This window comes from Carcharhinus amblyrhynchos, chromosome 6 (genome assembly GCF_965287045.1).
Source record: "Carcharhinus amblyrhynchos chromosome 6, sCarAmb.v2.hapA, whole genome shotgun sequence".
Taxonomy (NCBI): domain Eukaryota; kingdom Metazoa; phylum Chordata; class Chondrichthyes; order Carcharhiniformes; family Carcharhinidae; genus Carcharhinus; species Carcharhinus amblyrhynchos.
This window is the reverse complement of record NC_137329.1, coordinates 76,192,216-76,208,363: the sequence shown is the minus strand read 5'-3', so window position 1 is coordinate 76,208,363 and position 16,148 is coordinate 76,192,216. Positions and strand designations below refer to the sequence as shown.

General features: G+C 44.5%; 1 protein-coding gene across 4 annotated transcripts in view; it reads right to left on the bottom strand.

The window, feature by feature from the left end:
- Nucleotides 1-16,148, bottom strand: part of cntn1b (contactin 1b) — a 683,679-nt gene that overhangs the window by 300,790 nt on the left and 366,741 nt on the right. For all 4 annotated transcript variants that reach the window (XM_080190723.1, XM_080190722.1, XM_080190724.1 and 1 more), the window contains one exon: nucleotides 7,060-7,180. In XM_080190723.1, coding sequence (XP_080046849.1) covers nucleotides 7,060-7,180 — 121 coding nt within the window. The remainder of the gene's footprint in view (nucleotides 1-7,059; nucleotides 7,181-16,148) is intronic.

Here is a 16,148-nt window from a genome sequence, read left to right as displayed (position 1 = left end):
AGGAGCAGAAGTAGACCATCTGGCCGATCAAGTCTGCTCCATCATTCAATGAGATCATAGCTGATCTGATACGATAATCTTCAACTCCACTTTCCTGCCTTACTCCCACAGCCCTCGATTCCCTGACTGATTAAGAATCTGTCTATCTCAGCCTTGGGGACACATAACAAATCAGCCTCCACAATAAAGAATTCCATAGATTCACTAGCCTCTGAGAGAAGAAATTCCTCCTCAACAACTCTGTCTTAAATGGGTAACCCCCTAACACTGAGATTATGCCCTCCAGTCCTAAACTCTGCACAAGTTCAGCTTTGGTACTGAAATCGTAGATGTGTGTCCATTCCCTGCTATGAACATTATATCTAGTGTGGATCTGGACTAAATGCAACATTTTCCAATAATGCAATCTCAACTCCAAATCTCAGAATTCTGCATCTCCTCATCTCCTATTAACGAGATAGGATCTGCCCCATCAATCTAACTGGCCTAACTGCACGACACACTATCACCCAGTTACTTGGTTTTTTAAAAAAATCTTTGTTTGATTTATTATCGACAAATTTATATCAAACAAAAAATACACTGTCCTAGCTTTTCATCTTCCACTTATCAGGACAATCACAAGACTACCTTGATCAGTGACACAACATTATACTACATGATAAAAGAGTGCTGATTGGTTGGCAATTGGACTCTGATTAGCAGAATTGTTGCCATGGAGAATGCACCAGTTAATGGAGACTGACAGTTAACTACCAAGCATTGTTTGAAAATTAAACCAGACAGCTTGACTCTGATTGGTCGAGCATTGTCCTAAGGAATGAATCAGTGAATGGCTATCACTTTGTTTAGCTGATAAAGGTGCAGTATGTGTACACGTTCAGTCTGTCGGCAAAGAATGAGGTCCTGTGTGTTAACATGTGAAGTTTTCAATACTCTCAATTGCACCACACTGAGCCCAACTATCAGTTTTAAATTCATTGTCAGCGTAACTCTCAGCACACTGAGGATTATTTAGCAAATGTTGTCCAATCGCAGAATCAAATCTAAATGCTGGACAATGTATTTTGAGTTTTGCAAGCATGGACCGGTTGGGTACTGTCTGTACCTTACCCATTGCAAACAGCAGCTGGGCATGCTATTTGATGCAATCCACCAGTCTCTGGGACATGTGACTTACATACCTAGCATCACACGGACAATGACATTCGTATACCACATTACTGTTTGAGGCACAATGTCTTTTTGGCTTGACAGCTGCACCCTGTTAGTGGAGAATATCACTTGTGTTGCTACAACATAGTAGCAGTGTGAAACAGCTAGCTTCACCTGTTGCTCAGATTTTCAAGATACTTTGCCTTTCTTGGGTAATTTGAAGTAGACTCAGCACATTTCAGGGCACAAAGTGATTGCTGTAGGTCTGCTCATGAGTTTTCGTAACATACAAAGCAAAAGGATTTGATCAGGATAGCCATTATCCCACAGGATGTCTGATGCATCCTATTTCAGCATTAAGCTTGCATGGTGAGCAAATGGTTCAGGCCCTATTTACAAAGTTGCTGATAAGTGTGGAACTGTAAGAATCCCAATGTGTGTTTTGTTCAGTGAAGGGGAGCTTGTGATAGAGAACCTGCAGTAGATTTCTCTACTACATCACGGAAAGGGAATTCATTTGACTGCTCCATTTAAATGTGTATCTGAGCACAGGATGGAGCCCATTAAAACAATTAAGGAAAATATTATATGCTGCTAAGAATTGTAATATAGCAAACATGTCATCCACATATTGGAAATATGCAAGGGGTAGGAGGTTAAGTGTCATTCCATCAAAGACACTTTCCTCATGGAACCATAACAAATGTCTGCAAGAGCTTAGCCTAGAGGGTATCTCATTGCAACTCTGTCTATTTGGGCATATGTGGTGTCGTTAAAATAGAACTCAACTGCACAAGTACTGTGTTCATAAATTCAGTGAACATGGCGGAACGGTGGTGCAGTGGTTAGTATTGTTGCCTAACAGCACCAGGGACCCAGGTTCGATTCCCGGCTTGGATTACTGTGTGGAGTTTGCACATTCTCCCCAGGTCTGCATGGGTTTCCTCTGGATGCTCCAGTTTTCTCCCACAGCCCAAAGATGTGCGGGTTAGGCTGATTGGCTATGTTAAATTACCCCTTAGTGTCAGGATAAATGAACGGGGTTATGGGGATAGGGCCTGGGAGGGATTGTGATCAGTGCAGACTCAATGGGCCAAATGGCATCTTTCTGCACTGTAGGGATTCTAAGGTTCTAATACCAACTCATACAATGGTGGTGGGTCTAGATCTCTATGATACAGTGCTGCAGCACAAATATCTATCGCTTCCTTCAGGGAAACACTGGTGAATAGGCTAACAATGATAAATGAGCATTGCAACGTTATTGGGATACAAATCCTGCATGGTCTTCACAAATGTGAAGGAATGTTTCACCGAGTATGGAGAAAAATAGCTCAAAACTGGTTGTAACTGTTTGCTCATCCAATTGAGCAGTTCAAGCTGCGCAGGATGGCCATGGTTAAAATAGAGCGTAAAGGAACATCACTTTTGTGTGTTTCCTTGGCAGCGCATACCTGGATGCAGTGAGCCATGAGGTCAAATCCTGCCATACATATCATGTGGCAATCCATCGCTCTTAAAGATCCAGCAAGCAATTTTTTTAGGTTACTTTCAAGCAAGGCTGTCCAGTTATGTTGAGCAGCAAGTCCAATGCATACAAAATTGGACTGGTCATTAAGAACGGTGCTCATTTTGTTGACGTAGTTTCACTTGTTAAGGATGACTATTCCCACCCCTTTGTCACATTTACTGATGTGTATGTCCAGGTTGATCTCAAGGCCTCTAAATGCTGTAAAACATTCTTGTAGTATGTGAAATCAGATAGATTGTTCGGAATCCTGCAATATGCTTATGCTAGATTTGCTAGATAGGTTTTCAAGGATTCATCATCTTCAGTGGGCTCTGGTTTGTGGAGGGATCATTGGGAGTAGAGGAATCCAAACACAGCAAATACCTCTTCCCGTTTGATTTGGGATGAGGGCACACTAAAATTGAAAGCTTGCACAAGAACAAACTTCTCACTATTTGAGAGTACATCCCAAAGACTGGCGAATCGTAACAAATAGTAATTCTCTTCTGCTGTTTGCAACGAACAAGACACAGATTATACCCAATCAGCCAGTAATTGCAAAACTGTCCAACATTAGGTGTGATTCTGTGATGGGACAACATGTGCTAAATAATCCTCAGTGTACTAAAAAAATTATGCTGACAACCAATTTAATGTTATCAGTTGTGTTAATAGTGTGACAGATATGCTTGCACTGGAAGCTACATCTATTAATACACAGGGCCCTTTTCTTTGCAGACAAAAAGAACATGCACACAGAATGCACCTGTTTCAGCTAAACAAAGTGCATGATAACCATTCGCTGGTTCATTCCTCAGGGCAATGCCTTAACCATTCAGAGTCAAAGGTGCCAGAGTTTAAATTTTTAAACAATGCTTGGCAGTTAACCGTCAGTCACCATTAACTAGCACATTCTCCACAACGACACCTCCATGGCTGGCAACAGAGTCCACCTGCCAATTAATCAGCATTCTTTTCTCATATAGTATAAAGTTATTGCTTCCGCTGACATGGGTATTCCTGCGCTTGTCCTGGTGAGTGCAAATTGAAAAGCTTCAATAAAATGTCTTTTAGTGAGCAAAGACTCAAGTTCTGTATCACATACAACTATGAAACACAGTGTCGAGCTATTATTTATGGGGTGGTCCTGTAGTTACCAACAAACTCTTAGCTCCATTACACGCTCCTCATATTTGATATTACCTGTCTTTTATTTATCTCAAGGTAAAATATTAGTTTTCTAGTTTAAGCAGTTGCTTTCTCACTGTTAACTATTATGCTGCCTCTGGTTCAAAGCCAACAAAACATCTGACTTCATTTACAGAATTGCATCCAATAACAAAGAACACAGTTAAGGGAACAACCAGGTGCGAGTGCTGTTAGGAGCACCTATCCCTCTTTGTAACCCAACACTGTAATTGGATGTCAGGGAGGATACAGTTGAATCGTTGCTGCCAATAGCACTGGTCAGGGCTGCTATCTTGGATCTGGCCATGGGTTTTCATTATTGCTGGCCTTTATACATTTTTCCCTCACATCAAGAATAAAATGAAGTGTAACACAGGAAAGGCCATTTGCTTCCCTGGCTGGCCTTACAGAAGATGCAAGTTGATGATCTGAGGCAATTTGGGTGCTGTTACATTGCATATATTGTGCTGCTTCACGACCACTCAACTTGTGTGAGTAACAGCGCAGGAATTGTATCTCCGGATTCTGAGAATATGCAAAAATACTTCATAAATGAAGATAAAAGCAAATGGACACTTTAACGGACATTTTTAGCACCTTTCTCAACTTTCTTCATTGACATTTACATTCCCTTTGTCCAATTACAGCACCACCGCCCCACGCCCCCTTCACAGATGTTGTTAGACCTGCTCAGATTTTCCAGCATTGTTTGCTTTTGTTTCAGAAATGAAGAGTTTGCTGAGCTGCATCGTGCTTTTTTCTGCAATGGAGTAAAAGTGAGCTTTATTATTTTTAATTGACAGTTCATGAACCCAACTAATCAATTTTGAACCTTAGGTATGTCTTCCCTTTTCCAAAATATTGGGAATGCGGTATCCCCATGGATATTTTAAACAGGCAGATTCAACCACTTGACATCTGGAGTCAAACCTATACGGTCATTTAAAAGGGAGTATGCAGGGTGATAAATATCAGTAGACAACATTCCAATGTCACTGGTAGTAATCTATGGAGGCCTGCCATCTATACAAAGAAAACACACAATCGAAACAGAAATAAAAGAGAAAGAAGTTGATGCCCTCATTGTTTTACTCATTATTTAAAGAAAGCTGACCTTTGCTTCTATGGAAATAAATATTTGTGACACCATCTCAACATCTTATCCACTGGATTCTCACAGGAATGATGAGATACAGTACCCCAAAGGCCTCATCAGCAAGCGTTTGTTTTAAAAAGCATAATTTCTATATCTTAACTCTCACAGCAATGAAGCGGGTTTCATCTGACCAGACACAACCTACTTGTTCAGAATGCCTTTGACTGCAGTCATCCATGACCAGCTTTCCTGTGACTGGAGATAATTCTCATTTGAGTGATTGGCATTCCCACTTCAATGCAGCTATGGCACTCATTACAATCAAAGCTTTCAAAACCTGGCACTCAGCCACTGAAAGTCTTGTGTTACAAAATGCTGCTACAGACTAGTAGAGAAATGTGTAATTAGACATTATAAACTTTTAATTAAGTTAGAAACAAAGTGAAATTGAAATTAAACAACACATTCCAGACAAAGGCTGTATAGAGCAAAGGTTGAACAGGAAATGTGCAACAGGTTGAGCAGAAGTTAACCAAGCCTTCACTGTGAACATAATATTTGTGCTAACTTAGTGTTTACTAAGGTCTTACCCATAAGCGCATGCCAACCTATGCCTCTTCACCCACCTCAAATGCCAGTCATACCCTCCATATCAACCCTCACTGCCAGCCTATGCCCCTCCACCCAGCCACTCCATTCCCCACATACCTTCCCTGCCAACCTTCAGCCCTTCAATGTCCATTTATAAAGTATATACTCTGTGTAGAAGCAATGAGACATGTACTAATGTCATGTGTGAAAAACCTTCAGAAGTTATTAATTCACAATTTTCTTCAAAAAAAAGTCAACTTATCATTCAACCAGCCATTTAAAGTGTCAAGATTAATTGAGAAATAGATCTAAGACAGAAAACTATTAAGCCTCATGATGCATTCTTGGCTGAGAGTCATCCATTAGTCTATAGAAACCGCTGAACCCAAGTGACAATATTGTTTAATTAACACATTTGTCTCTCAGATATTATTCTCAATTACTCATTGCGTGTTTACATAAAATAAAGAGGAACCAAGTGCTTTCAGTTTGGGGTCACGGAGATGTATAGTGGGACATATATTTGCATGAAGTTTTGGGGGGGACATTGAGGGTGTATGGATAGCAGAGGTTTGTACGGAGGGAATGAATGGCCACTGGGTTGGGTGAAGGGACACAGTTTGGTATAGGGGCCTTGTAAACAGCCCACTGCCAAACCCTAGAGTTCCAATGGCTGCCTCTGAACTGATTCCAGGAGCGGTGGGTTCGATACCATTTTGCACACACCTTTGCAGGAACTTCTTTCCGAGGCTGGCAGGCTGAGCCAGGAATTCTCCTGACTCCTATGATCTGCCTCTGGGATGAATGTTCTGCCCACCCCCGTTTCGACTCATACCTCAAGCTGGCATCCATCAGAAAGGTTGGATCATGAATTAATTGAGCTAAACACACTCGTGAGGAAACCTTCAGCAGCAACTTCTAATACACCAATAATGTCAATCACCATACAACAACCGATTGTGTGGAAGTGTAATAAATAATAAGCAGAAAGTAAATCATGTCTCGCAGCTGTATATGCAATACTTTAGCTCCACACTCCAAAAACTGCTGATTTTGAAGATCCCCAAAATTTGAGAAGACAATTATTTATGATGATCAAGTATCAAATGAGTCAAGACAATGCAGCATTAGATGCGATGAGATCTGGTTTGGGTGCCATAACTGTGTATGAATTTGGAATCAACTGCTGGGACCATTGTGTAGGATGTTGGGATCACAGACAGATCAACTGCAATGGGTGCTGGATTCATGGTTTTCCTTCCACTGCTTGCTTAGGTGGTCATGAAATTTCGTCAAAACATATAGTAACCTCAACACATCACATCAGAAGAATTAGGTTAATTGAAATCCATTTTAAAAACTACCATAAATATTTAAAAATCTGCTCCAATATGCATGCTTGAAATTAAGGCAATGTATTCTCATTTTTTTCATTCAGTAATTAAAATGGATTTGTTTGCACTCCTGCCTTGTCCACTGTACCAGCACACCTTCAGAAAGCATCTAAATACGTTCCTACCTCTGACAATCAGGTCTGCAGAGGCAGACGTGCTGTCGACGATGGTTTGGGCAGTGCAGGTATATTTCCCCGTGTGCCTCAGCTGTGCGTTTTTAAAGAACAATGCTCCACCATCTCCATTCTGTGGAAAAGCACAAACAAACAAAACGCTTTAGCTCCTCTGGATATTTAGTCTGTCATTTCCCTGCTGGGATTCATCGTGAGAGTTGCTTATCATCTTGTGCACCAGAGTACATCATAGATGCTGACAGATAAAAGTGTAAGATTGGCTGAAATTGGCATTTTAGGAGAAACCTGCTTCAAGTCAAACCTGCTTCAAGTCTTCAAGTCAAACTGGAATGCACTTAGTCAGGGGCCAACAATGACAAAACAATACACATTTATTCTAAATACATCCATGTGGGTCAACTTTTATTAAGAAAAGCTCATGCATGACTTAAGATAGAAGATAGGAAGCACAGCTCAAAGTACTAAAACATATTGCTAAGTTATGAATGCATCCACACATTGCTGCTAATCCTTACCTAGTTCCCCTATTGTATGTGTAACAAAAAAACATGGAATTCAGTACTATGTCATTCAGAAAAGCTTCACTTCCATTTCCTTTCACACAAGTGAAACATAACAAATGTACAATTACATAATGTTTGGTTATCAATCAACATGGCTTTGCCTGGCATAGTTTCCTCAGTAGGATGACAGAATGCTTTTATACATCAAGTGCACAGCAGTTCACTAGAGAAAAAGTATGGATATAAAAATTGACAAACGTCTGCTAATTAATCACAAATGTGCTTGGCATTTGCAAGAATTGTTAGACCACTAGTCTAGTCTAGCAAGGTGTAAATGAACTGAAGGGTAGAATCAAAGGCCATTGAAGTCCTCAAGTGGTCGGGATAATGACTTGGCAGTGCCCACCAGGCACTCCAGCACTGCCCACTGGTCACCATAACTATGCTGAGACAGTACCAATATGTTGGGGCCTGACTGGAGGGGGGTGCGGGGCGTGTGGCAGGTGGAGGCCAATGGACCACTGCACATGCACTGATTTGTCAGAGATTGGTGCACGTGCAATAGCCCTGCACTGCTGGCCTCCCAATCGCTGGCCAGCCATGTGACATTGCATTGCTGGCCAGGCAACTCCCGCTCCGCCACCTCATCCCCTGATGGCAGGCCTCCTGGATGTCTCTGAGCCAGCCCCAATGTTTCCCCCCCCCCCCACCACACCAGCCCCGATTACCCCCCAAACCTCAGCGGTCCTGATCTTCCCAACCCACCCCCCCCTCCCCACCACACTAAGACCAGCCCTGATCAGCCGCTGCCACTGATGGTGACTGGAGAATGGCAGTGGGACCCACTCCCCACATCAATCTCTCCCCATAGGCCACAAATAGGCCCTATCCCTTTGGCCCCCCCCCCCCCCTTGGCACTGCCCAAAGCCTGGTGGGCAGTGCCAATGTGCCCTTTGGGCACTGCCAGCTTGCTCCTTGGGCAGTGCCAGGGAACCAGGCTGGCAATGCCTAGGGGGCACCCCCCCCATCCCCCATCCCCGACCTCCTGGGGGGATGGGCCTCAAAGGCCATCCCTCACTCCAGCGGGGTCCCCGTTAGTGGGGAGCTATTGTAAACCCTGCTGGAGTGAGCCATTCTTGGCTGGAAGGGGGAAGAGATGCTAGCGGGCCTGGAGACTTTAGTCCCGGGCCTGCTAATGAAAGGGTAGTGATGATTTTAATATTTAAATCAACTCCATGCTGATGAAGCCACCAATCCTGGGGCAGAGGAGGCGGCCATGGCGCCCAATAGGACGCCTGCTAAATGACCTCTGCTGATGTCTCCCAGCCAGTTGCTTTGCTGATGCAGCGCAGCAGGCTGGAAGAACTACCCCTCAGATATTTCTATATTCTGTTAAAAGTCAGGGAACTTCAGGCCATTGCTAAAATGTAAGAAGTTCTGGTCAGCTGCTTAAATGTCACAGAATTTTAGTTCAATATCAATATCTCATGGAATTACCACAAGCTTTTGGAATGAAATTTGGGAAGTCTGATCACCAATTGACACTTGTTTTTCACTACACTGGTGCCAGAACAAATTAAAATTAAAAGCTGAAGTTTAAAACTCTTCATCAACAATCTGTTAAGAATTCAAGATTTTTATCAGGCAGCAGAAACTGCAGCAACTCGTTCTCATGATTTGTATGAGCTACTGGGCAGTGCCTGGTGTCAGTTTACAATAATCTACAGATGGTCACCTCTGTCTTTAAACCCCATCCCATTCCGCAGGATGTCTGCCATAAAGATTTATTCAGACAATACGTCAGGCGGGTATTTGGATCGTGGACGCTGCAGGCCACACTAATCTAACTATAATATTGTCTACTGTCATAATCGTTCACCAAGTAACTCTGGAAAAGCCAGCTCTGGACAGAGGTTATAAACAGTGACCTGCAGCAAATGCTGCTCCAGTGTAATCAACAACAACTTTCCCTCTTGAGCCATTCTGCTCAGTTTTGCCATTTTAACTGAAAACATGCTTGAAAGCTAAGCTGTGTCAGCCCATCAGCTCACACAATGCTCCTCCAGTTTCAAGTCAAATGGCCAAATGTGTCAGATTTGAGTAACTTTTACGAGCAGAAGGAAAGCATTGAACAAGTTTGGACTCTGGTAACTGGCTGTGTATCGGCCAGTTACCAGAGAACTTTGGAGAACTTAAGCTAGACATGGCGCGAGTCCACTACTGGAGAGACCAAATCCGTTGAAGCCATTGTGAGAGACTGTTAAGAGGAGAGACGTACAGAACCATGTGGCTAACTGAAGCCCTGCACAAGTTCTGTTCAAACCTTGCTCTCTTGGTGCGAGGCTGCTAACAACTTGGTGATATCAATCTACGCAAATCTCTGTAGATTGCAAGAGTGACTGGAACCTTTGATTAACAGAAGCTACAGATACAGCTCAGTGAAAAAACAAAGCCCAATCAATCCTTCCATTATTCATGCAAGACATAGCCACACCCTGGAAATTATGGTGTAGAAGGAGGCCATTCAGCCCCTTGAGCATGCTCTTGTTACTCAGTTAGATCATGACTGATCTACCTGTACTCCATATCCCTTGATAACCATTCTCAACAGAACTCGATGGAACCTGGTCCTGAAAATTCCAATTATCCCAGTGTATGCAGATGTTTGGGACAGAGTTTGAAATTTCCTCCACCCTTTTGCGTGAAAAAGACCCACATGGTGAATGACATGCCAGTAAATTTTTCCTTTTACAAGATACTATCAGGAAGTGGGCATTACTGGTGTAATGGCAGTGGGGTAGGCCACCACAGAGCCAGTTGGCCAGGGGAATAAACTGTAAACCCTCTAGTCAAATAGTGTGGACCAGTTACATACCGGGCCAGACTGGGTACAGGGTAATAAACTCCCTGCCCTGAAGGACATTTCAGAACGATGTGGGTTTTTTTAAACAAACAGTCAGATTGTTTTGAATGGGGTCAGCCCAAAGATAGCAGATTTGTAGAATCCGATTTCTCAAATTGTTACAATTCAGCCCTGTGAGATGTCAAGGCCAGCACAATGTGATAGTCCAAAAGATGTGGTAAAACAAGCCACCCCAGCATTCAACCCAGAATATAGGATGGCTCTTGACCCACTATAGATTGGTACAACTGCAGCCTCCTTGGGGCGGCAGGTTGGCTTTGGTACTCGGGAAAGTGGCAAAGCAGACCTCGTGCTCTCGAAGCCAAACATTGGAAGACTAACTTTGCAGACTGGGGCATGTGTACAAGGAACAGGGCACATTGGCACTCCATGGGCAGAATCTAGTGAAAGTCCTGGGAACGAGAAATGGGGTGGGCAGGGACATTTATGCAGCTTCCCAATGGTGGGATGGAAGTTGAGGAGTAGGTTGGTGGCAGATTAAAGGTGGATTGTGATTTCTGACAGTGGCGGGAACCTATTTTAATGCATTTGCATGACACGCATCCTCATTAAATCGGACAGTTGCCAGATTAAATTATACCTTTGGGATTAAGTCATGCCTTTAGATTCACATCTGGTGTGCAACAGGCCTGGTGGATACAGAGTAGGAACTGCTTTCCTTGGAAGATGAAGTTTGTTGGACCAGGGAAGGGGAGATCAGGTTACTGCACTGAGCTTGAGTAGATGTTGTCCAGAGAGGTCAGGGCATGGCTGCTCATGGGAGAGGGGGCAGATCGTAGCAGCCCTCAGAAAGTTCATGGGGACAGAGGTAGAGGGAGCTGGATGACACAAGAAAGTTCAATCCCTACTGAAGTCAGTCGCATGATGGAGAGGAGATTAATGGTAAGCAGGGGGGTGAGGGTGGGGGGAGCAGTCAAAGATGAGGCTGGGGGATTTGAGCGTTACTGAGGGATGTTTGAGGGTGAAGGTTTGCAAGCTGGTGGGGGGGGGGGAGGTTGGAGGAGCATGGAAGTGGGACAAGGGTGCTGGGGGTGGGGGGGGTAGCTCAATGGGACAAGGGAGTAGCTCTAGACTGGCAGATAATTGATCAGGGGCGATGGTGAATGCATCTAGCATTAGAGAAGAGTGGGTGGAGATGAAGGAAGGAGAGTGATGGAAGGGAGGTCTAGGGTGACTGAGGGAGGGTGCAGGGTAAAGGTTCGCAGTAAGCCCAGTTCAAATTCCTCCTCTCAAACAGTCTGATGCTGCTGGTTTGCAGGGATTGGATGGTACAAACAAAACATTTAATCTTGAAACCTCATGAGGTAACTGCACAGTCAGCGGCCAACTGCCCACCTCCACTGCACAACTGACCTTGCCACTTGAACTATGCACAATCATCTCTCCAGCCTATGACTGTGTGTGGCCAGCTGTCTTGCCTTCAAGTGGAAATTTGGCTCAGTTCTGGCCCATCCCATTTGGGCACATTGGGCCCCATTCTTCCCATCCCAACGTGCACGTTTTTTGGCATGTTGGGATGGGAAAATCACATATCTCGATGCATGTGCATCTGCCACAGCTGGAAAACAGGCGCAGTCAGAATCGCACTGGAAACCAGTGGGGAGAGGTAAGGAATTTAAATCTTTTTCAATGTATTTTAAGTGTGATTATCGGGCCTGGTACAGAAATCTCCAGACCAGAGAGCATCCCCCACCTGCTAGGAGCATTGCAGTCCTGTGGGGTTTAGAGTAGCTCCCCACTTGAGGGGAACAAGCGGGAGACCCCGCCAGAGTAAAGCAAGGGCAACTGGGTCCTCCCAGGGAGTCAGGCAGCAGGGTGGTGGTGTCCCCTTGGCGTGGGAACTCTGGCATTGCCAGCCTCTGCCCCCAGTACTGCCCAAAGTGTCCATTGTAAGAAGTCTGACAATGCCAGGTTTAAGTCCAACTGTTTCACTTGATAGTAAACTTGCAAGCTTTTGGGGTTTGCCCCTTCGTGACGAAGGGGCAAACCCCGAAAGCTTGCAAGTTTACTATCAAATAAATCAGTTGGACTTAAACCTGGTGTTGTCAGACTTCTTACTGTGTTTACCCCAGTCCAAAGCCGGCATCTTGGCACTGCCTATCAGGTCCAAGGGGGCAAGGAGGCAGGGCCAATAGGACGACCGATGGAGGTATGGGGGGGTCCTGCTGCCACTCTGCATTGGAATCGTTTGGGGTTGGAGGGAGGCTAGCTATTGGGGCACAGGCGTTGGAGCTGGCAGTGATTGAGCTGGCCAGCAAACTGCAATCTGACAGATTGGGGCCACTGCACACGCGCAGAGTTCCGAAACTGTCAGACTCTGCGTGAATAGGTCCCGCTCCCTGAGCTTTTAATGATTTTCATGATTGTGACCTCTACATTGTACAGAGTGGAGAGATTCGGTGTGAAGTTGAACTGAAAAAACAATCATGATTTACACCAGTTTTCTCACCAATACAGCACCTTTAGGAGAATGGTTCCTACGGCTGCTACAAAGATTCTGCCCATGCTTCAGAGATAAACAGAAATCACTGGGCATCAAGGGCCTCCTTCGAGCAACTCAAGCAAACCGTTATTTAAGTTACCTCCACCACACCAACCATGTAACAGTGACACCGAGTGAAAGGTTATGCTCGTAGGTCAATCAAACCTGATTGAAGCACTGAATTATAACATGGATCCCTCACACAAGTGCTGAACTCCCACCTTTCAAAGAGCATGGTGTTTAAGGGTCAAAACTATGGAATCAAAAGTCTGGACTCGCAATGATGTCTTTGATCTGTGTCACTTGGCTCCGGCTTCAGGAGCTGCGAGTGTCAGCTCTGCACTCTCACATGTCCCAACGATGCAACATGAATGAATTCTTGGGTCTCTAAACTATTTCACCCCTCCCATCCCCCCGCACACACCATAACTTTATCTTTGTAAGGTGTTGAGCTGTCTGTCACGACACTCTTGAAATGAGCAGTCAAATGATATAATCAATCCACTTGCAACCTGTAGCTAATGCCTTTTTAGGCACTGATTGTGAAGGGATTCTCTTTTGTCCTGCAAAAGATACCAATGTTCTCGGCAATACCCAAGGCTTGTCAATTATTATGAACTTGGATCATGCACTGGAAACTGTGATCAGAAAAGCTAATTTACCCCAAATATATCTTTGGTTGGTTATGAATGATTGCCTTCCTTCAGCATAAGAGCTCAATCAATGCTGAAACCCACTAACCTCAGACAGGGGAAAGCAACGTGCAACCTCTCCAATGAAAGCTGTATCGCTTTCCAGTTCCTTTCCTCCTCTCTCCTGCAGGTGCTGACTTTTTCTGGACAATGGCCTAGGGCAGAACACTGGCAAAGCACAAACACCTTGAGGAAGAATTTGTTCTTCACAGGGAAGCTGAAACAGAAAGCATTGCCTGTGGATAAGAGCTAAACGAAGGCTGGTTTAGGAGTCTCTGATATCACTGCCCCTTTTCTTTGTTGCTGCAGCATTTTGAATGTTGACAGTACCTCAATGTTTCCCCATATTCGGATCATCTAAATCGGCCCTGTCCAGAGATGGAAGCTGGGATGTACCCCAGCACCAGTCAAATCCTCTATATCTTCCATGAACTGTCGCTGCTTCCACAACTCTGAGGAAAATGTCTTCCACTTTGCGCACATCTTCACAAGTTTTGGATCGAATCGGGAGCTCATATGGGCTGAACTTTTCCGGCTGTTCTGCTGGCAGGATCTTCCAGTCCTGTCGACCACGACCCCCTGCTGCAGGTTCTCAAGCGGCGGACAGTGTGACAAAGAGAAAACATATTGGCAGTGCTGGGACTGGAAGGTCATGGCGCTATCCAACGGCGGACCTCCTCCGCTGCTGCAAAACACACTGCTGGGAGCGTGGTGGGGAGGGGAAAATGGGATCCCACTTACAGGCTCTCAAACCACAGCATTTTGTTTTCAGGGCTTTTCTGTCACCATCAGTTAAAGCATGAATGTGCTTCTCTCTTTTCTAAACTTGTTTGGGGTGTGTTGCATTTGTTGAAATGCAGGAAGTTCATTTCAATCAATGGGAATTCAAAACAGCCCAGTATCAAACCCTACCAACTCAATTCCTTGTATTCTACATTCTACAATGAGCCTTAAGGTGTAATTACATTCTGAGCTTGACATTGCGCATAATGGAAATGTTTTCTCGTGAAAACAGGCATGTCATTGTGGCTGTAAAACTCAGACAGTTACACGACATACTAGTGGCTCTGAGTGTGTGACCCTTTGCAGTTGGCCAGATCACACCAGTTTGGGCTTTTGGTAAGGATGCTAACAAAATCCAGCACGGCTGCCAACCTCAGAAATGCAACAAAAAACTGCATCTGTATCACCCCTTTAAAAATGGCCAGCACTGCTGCCTCAACTCCAGGGATCTGAGGTCAATTCTGGCCTTGGACAGCTACATGGAGTTTGCGTGTTCTCCCCGTGTCCGCCACATGCTACAGTTTCCTTCTACAGTCCAAAGATATGTAGGTTTGGGGATTGGCCATGCTAAAAGATTTCCCATTACTGGGAAATACACAAATGTGTTTATTAAAGTTTATTTATTAGTGTCACAAGTAGGCTTACATTAACACTGCAATGAAGTTACTGTGCAAACCTTCTAGTCGCCACACTCCAGCACCTGTTTGGGTACACAGAGGGAGAATTTAGCATGGCCAATCTATCTAAATCAGTCTTTTTGGATCGTGGGTGGAAACCCATGCAGACACAGGGAGAAATTGCAAACTCCACACATACACTGACCCAAGCGAGAATCGAACCCGTGTTGCTGGCATTGTGAGGAAGCAGTGCTAAACACTATGCCACCGTGCCACCCCACATGGTAAATGTGCAGGGTTACAGGGATAAGGTGGGGCAGGGAGGTAATCCTGGATAAGATGCTGTCTTGGAGAGTCAGTGCAGATGCAATGGGCTGAGTGGCCTCCTTCTGCACTGTAGGGTTTCTATGATTCTAAAACACTTCATGGACTATTAGAACTGCTTGGTTAAAAAGTTTTAAGGAGTGTTTTAAAGGAAAAGAGAGAGGTGGAAAGGTTTACGGAAAGAATTCCAGCGTTTTGGGCTTGTCAGCTGCAGGCACAGCCACCAATGGATGAGAGAGCTGTACGGGATGCAGAGATGGAGGAATGCTGCTTTGCCAAAGATTTGTAGCATATCCAAGTATGCCAAGTTAGGATCAATGCTTCACAGTGGGAGAAGGGAATGAGGCTGGCTAATTGACTTCAGCTGATGATGAGGATACAAATCCAAATTCCACTCCTTCAGTCTGTGGCAGATGTGAACTGAGGTTTCAGAGGCAAAAGGACAGACTCTAATCCACTTCAACCACATCATTACATTTTACAAGGAGTAAATTAAAATTAGCTTAGGCTGTTGAGTATTTCAACCAAGGGTAAAGTCAAGATTAACTGCCACTATGAGTTACACTGCAAATGCCTACTCTGCCTCCTTTCAGGAGAGCATGGTGGCACGGTGGATAGCGCTCACCTTTGGTCACTGTCTGTGCAAAGTCTGCATATTCTTCCCATGACAGCTTTGGTTTCCTCCAGGTGCTCCGGTTTCTTCTCATAGTCTGAGAGGCAGTTAGGTGGACTGGCCATGCTAAATTCTCCATCAAT